This window comes from Gallinula chloropus (genome assembly GCF_964237585.1).
Source record: "Gallinula chloropus genome assembly, chromosome: 27".
Taxonomy (NCBI): Eukaryota; Metazoa; Chordata; class Aves; order Gruiformes; family Rallidae; genus Gallinula; species Gallinula chloropus.
Window position 1 is genome coordinate 5,521,041 of NC_140112.1, and position 5,421 is coordinate 5,526,461.

The window sequence follows — 5,421 nt, forward strand, 5'->3', positions numbered from 1 at the left end:
TGCAGATCCCAGTTGTGAAGGGTGGCAAGCATGGGAAATCAAATTAAGTCAAGAAGTGAGATGGCTGAACAACCTCAAGTAAGCTTGGAATTATTTCCTTTGTCTCGACTCAGGAAATTATCCATCAGCTAATTTAGATTACAATGCATTAGATTTCTTTAATTAAAAGCACATAGCTGTCAGATATCTGTACACATGATAAAGATACTTTAGAACATCCGTTACCTCAGAATCCTTGTTTATTCTGTCCCTTGGCCAATTTTGACCCTTGGGAGGATTTTACAGAGAAGAGGCTCATAAAAACAATGAGGGATGCTGCAGAAGATTTTGAAAAATTCTAATGAATTATACCAGCTGATTGTTTTTAATTCCAGGGTGTTTTCTAAATGCTGGTACACTTCTAAGAGACTGCAGACGCCCCATCCCCTGCGCAGCTCCTGCTTGGAAATCACAGCACATGCATTAGCTTGCACCCAGAATGCCTCATCACCTATAGCATTCTTCAAAGGATTATTAATTATACTTGTACCAGGTAAATTTCTCTTGTCAGGCCCAAATGAAAAACGTGGAATCTGGATGAAACACAGGCTTACAGGTACGGCTTTGGGGGAGTTACTGCAGGAGCAGCCCTGGATGGCTTCCTCGTACAACCTGGTAATCCAAATCAAGAGGTTTGTTATCTAAAGCAACCCCTCTGGAGTGAGTTATTTAACTCCTGTGATCTGCCCTAGCTAAACGTGCATTTGTTAAAGCACAGCAGCAGGGCTGCTCCTGCCCTCTCTAACCACAATCCCTCAGTTCACATCCTCTCATTTTCTGTTGAGTGCTGGAAAAAGAAATAATCATTAAAAAACACCACTTCCCTCTCTTGTGCCTCGGTATGTGGAAGCCCAGACACAAAGTTTACCAAAAGCTATGAGGAAAAACACGTCGTTTATTGAAAGCTGCTGAGAAGCTGCTCTTAGTGAACTGAGGCGTTCGTGTGCGTGAAGCCCTTGGTGACAGGGGAGGGTGCTTAAAAACACGGCCCGCACGTATCCCACCAGGTTAGAGAGGCACAAGCAGAAAACCTCCTTTATTTCCTCCTTTTAGCCAGCAGAAGAGCCTCCCTGGGTGCGCCCCGGCGCCCTGACTTTGGGGACCTGAAGCCTCCCCCCGGCAGCCGGTTTCCAAAGCGAAATCCTGTGAGGGAAGAGGAAGCTCCCGCCGCGCTTTGAGGCCGCGCGGTGGCGGCGGGATGAAGCGAGCTGTCAATCAGCGCAACGGCGCCCTCTGATTAGCTGCCGCCTGGCGTCACGTGAGAGAGGACGGCCCGTATATAAGAGCAGACGGGGTCGGTGGCTGCCGCCATTTTGTCCAGTGAGGAAAAGCGGAGCGGGAGTTTCGTTGAGGGTCGAGTCGGCTACGAATTTAGCGCGGGCTCCCTTCGCGCGCCCTCCCTCTTAGCATCGGTGAGGACCTTCACCTCGGAGGGCTGGGGGGGGAGGCGGCGCCCGCGGTCTCGGTCCCCGGCAGGGCGGATGGAAGCGTGCGGGGCCCGGTGGCGGCAGACAAAGAGCGGCCGCCATTTTGTAAAGCTGGGCCACGGGCGGTGGCTGCCGCCACGCTGAGGAAAAGCGGGCGGGGAGAAGGCGGGTAGGCCGCGGGTTGTCCTGGTAAAGCCCGCTCGCCGCCTTTCCTCCGCGGCTGTGGCCGGTGAGGGGCGGGTATAGGCGGGAGGTGCCGCGGGGGTGGTGAGGCGCTTTTCCCGCCCGCTCCGGGGAAGCGCTGGCTCCTCACGCCGCACACGCAGTGCTGAGGGGACGCTCAGGAGGGATTCCCGGGGAGCTCCCGGCGTGGCCTCCGCTGAAGATGGCGCTGCTTCTCCCCTCGGCGTGTACAGCTTTCCTCGGATCCCGCTTCGAGAACAATGGAGCCCTTCTCCCGCCCAGCGCTCCCCCTACAGGCCCGGCCCCCGCCGTAAGCCGGGCTTGGGGAGAGGGGCCGCGGGGAAACAACCCCCTTCAGAGTTGGGGGCCGTAAAAGTAAACGAAATTCCCCAGAGTACTGAATTTTATTCACGATTACCATGTAGCAGTTAGCTTTTGTGTTCGAACACCCCTTCCCCCCGCTTAACACAGTTTTTAGGTTTCCTTCATGTTAGATCGTATCACTATTGGAGTTCCTGGGAAAAGCAGCCAACAGAATTACTTCCTTTTTTTTTTTTTTCCGTCCTAGCAATGCATCGTGACTCTTGTCCTCTGGACTGCAAGGTTTATGTGGGTAACCTTGGGAACAATGGCAACAAAACTGAGCTAGAGCGAGCTTTTGGCTACTATGGACCACTGCGCAGTGTATGGGTGGCGAGGAACCCTCCTGGTTTTGCCTTTGTGGAATTTGAAGATCCACGAGATGCAGCTGATGCAGTAAGAGAGCTAGATGGAAGGTAAAACATGGCTGTTCACGTGTTTGGCTTGCCTGGTGAAAATGAAAGGAATTGGGGGTGGTTACACAGCTTGAAATTGGGAAGCTTCAACTAGCAAAACCAAGGGCTTACACACTTACTATGCAGTATTTATTTGTGCAGGGGTGTAAAGGCAGTCTTAATAGTGTAGGTTTAGATTTGGGTAGTTAATTTTATTTTTTGGAGTAAGACTCCCAAGTCAGATGTGATTTTGACTTATTGGTTAGTTAAATTCAGGATGATGTTGCTGTAAAGGAGGCAGAACTGCTCAGGGGGAGTCTTCTTGCTGCTTTCTCTGTCTGCTTTAGTAGCAGTGGCCAAACCTTTTGTCTGCAGACTAAAGTGCACGGATTAATTAAGTGCTTTTCCCCACATTGTCTGTTCTTTTTCCCTCTCTTGATTCTGCAGGTTTCCTTCTGCACAGACTCCTCTCAAGAAACGCTAACCAATGTCAATCTCTTTCCCAGAACCCTCTGTGGGTGTCGTGTCAGAGTGGAGCTCTCCAATGGCGAGAAACGGAGTCGGAACCGTGGCCCACCTCCATCCTGGGGCAGGCGTCCTCGGGATGACTATCGCAGGAGAAGTCCTCCTCCTCGGCGCAGGTACCCTAGGTCAAAGTACACTGGTAGAGCTGTTGGCACTGTTACCACTTAGCATCCTAGAAGCAGGCTTTTTAAAAGCATGTTGATGGATAACATTCATCTATCTTATCCCAATTTGGAGATGGCAAATGCTTTAAAAAAAAAAAAAAGAGAGACCCTAAACCCCCACAAAATCCAGGTGTGAACTTTAAGTTGTGTTGAATGTTGGCTTTTGTCCTTAGGTCACTGTGCAAGTTGGTAGTCAGCGCCCTCTATCCTGGACTTCCCCTCGTTCCTCCTAAAATCTGCTCCATCTTCTAGTCACACTTTCCCTTTCTTCCCCATACTTCAACTTAGGCTGTTCCTTTCCTTTATTCCATAATGGCAAAACATGACATGCAGCAGCTTAGCATTTCCATGCAGATGTGTTTCTCCGCTTTGTTTGCACAATTTAAATACTTCCTGATTAGGCAGCTGTTTAATAATAGATCAAGTAACAGTTGCTCTAAACATCTAGGATCTTTACTCTCTAGTGTTAGTTTGGAATTAAAACGTCGTGTGACCATCCTGTCACTTAAAGGTTTGCAAACCCAGCTCTAAAGTGTAGCAGGATTTTTGGTAACTGAGACGTTCTTGGACCCAGATTAGCTTGTCTGGCGGTTTAAGTCTGCAACGTGGCTTTTGCAGGACTGAGTTTACCTGTTGCAGGTGAGTGAAGTCCTCCCGAGTCAGGGTTTCGAGCTTACCCTTTTGCTGTTGAAAAAATAACACATTAGGAGTATTTGTTAGCTAATAGATGGTTGTACTGATGGCTTGTTTTTCATTTTTTTTATGCTTTTTGGTCCATCTATTAATAAAAATGAACCCGTTACAGAGTCACCATCATGTCTCTTCTCACCACCCTCTGAGTCTGCATTAGCCAGTCAACTAGCCCTTTCAGCGTCATGTGACCAGCGCGCCCCATTCAGCTTGGCTGGTGTCGTTTCACATGACCCAGGCATGGCCAGTCGTCAGGTTGCACCGCCCTTTGGTTCCCGAGCATGCTGTTTTCTCTCAGCCTTCTCTCCAACCTTAACCAAATCGGCAGCAGCCACCTCGACCGCCCACACATTCCCGGCCAATCAGCTCAGCTGTTTATTTACCAAATGTCTTCACAACAACTACAGCAGCAGCCTTCGGCTAACAAAAAAGCAGGAAAAATCCACAACACCCCCTTCGCCAACCAACTAAATACAACGCAACATCTGGCAAAACCTTTTCAGCAAATTCTTCTTGGCAGTCAGTCCGGCAGCCTCACCTCACCATTTCTAGCTTGTTGAAACCAAAAACTAGTAAGTTTTTCCTGCTTATACAGTTTACTGCTGGTTAAAATAAGGAGTAAGCGGCTTATAAGTAATTACTTTTCTCAATCAAAGGCTGGCTGTGCATAATTGAGTGGTAACGTACATATGTTGCTTGAGAAAACTTTTAAGGGTGATACGGAAGCTCTTACACTGTGAATAACGTAAAGACCAGTTTATTTGCATGTGAGATGCCAAACTAAATTTTTAATAAAGCTCTAACAAACTTAGCTTTTCCTTGCCAGAAAAGTCCTATCACCTTTAAATGGTTTTACTAACAGTTTTCAAAACTTAAAACAATTACTTTTTGGGATGAACTGGGCCGAGCTAAGGTTATTTTTATTTTTTTTATAATTTTTTTTTAAAGAAAATAGTCTAAACACACTATGGCATTAAAAATGACAATCACAAATATGCAGTTCTAATGTAGCACTTAATGGCATTATCAATATTGACACTGAGCGCATTTTCACTTTTTTTTTCCACTTGGTATCTCTTTATGTCTTGCCATGGACCTTTTTGGCTTGCATGGGTTCCAAAACATTTGGTCTGTGCTGGTTTTTGGTATTTTTTTTTTTTCTTTTGGAACCACTTGTGGGACTTTGGTGTGGTGTTCTGGGCAGTGTCTTTAGTTGAAATGGAAAGTTGCATTGGACAACTCTGCTATGAAGCATTCTTAGTTAAAAGTGAATTCGTGGTTGGAAACGTGCTGTTCACACTGAGCTTTGTTTTACTGCCTAATCTTCCCATGCCTTTTACTGGATGATGGATGCCAGTTATTCTTGGCACGTTCCCTGGGCCCAACAGTGAGTTTGACAAGTTGGGAAATGCCTCACCCCGTTAATGCTGAAAGAGTTGACAAAAAGCCTGACTTGTCTCTTTCTGGTTCTAGATCACCGCGAAGGAGAAGCTTTTCTCGTAGCCGCAGCAGGTAAGCACCAGTCAGTGACAGCCTGGACCACTCTGGGAGGTTCCACCAGAAACCAGCCAGAGCCTTGGGGCTGCAGGCAGGCAGTGCAGCTGGCAAGGAGGAGAGCAGGGTTTGCTTCTGCAAAAG

The 5,421-nt window shown here is 47.7% G+C and overlaps 1 protein-coding gene across 1 annotated transcript; it reads left to right on the plus strand.

Moving 5' to 3' along the window:
• Positions 1-1,356: 1,356 nt before the first annotated feature.
• On the plus strand, positions 1,357-5,299 carry SRSF3 (serine and arginine rich splicing factor 3; the record flags this gene model as incomplete). The annotated part of the gene is made up of 4 exons (XM_084276004.1): positions 1,357-1,451; positions 2,218-2,425; positions 2,911-3,045; positions 5,257-5,299. Exons 2-4 carry the CDS (start codon positions 2,220-2,222, stop codon positions 5,297-5,299), a joined length of 384 nt encoding a protein of 127 aa, XP_084132130.1. The 5' UTR covers positions 1,357-1,451; positions 2,218-2,219.
• Between the last annotated feature and the right edge of the window lie 122 nt (positions 5,300-5,421).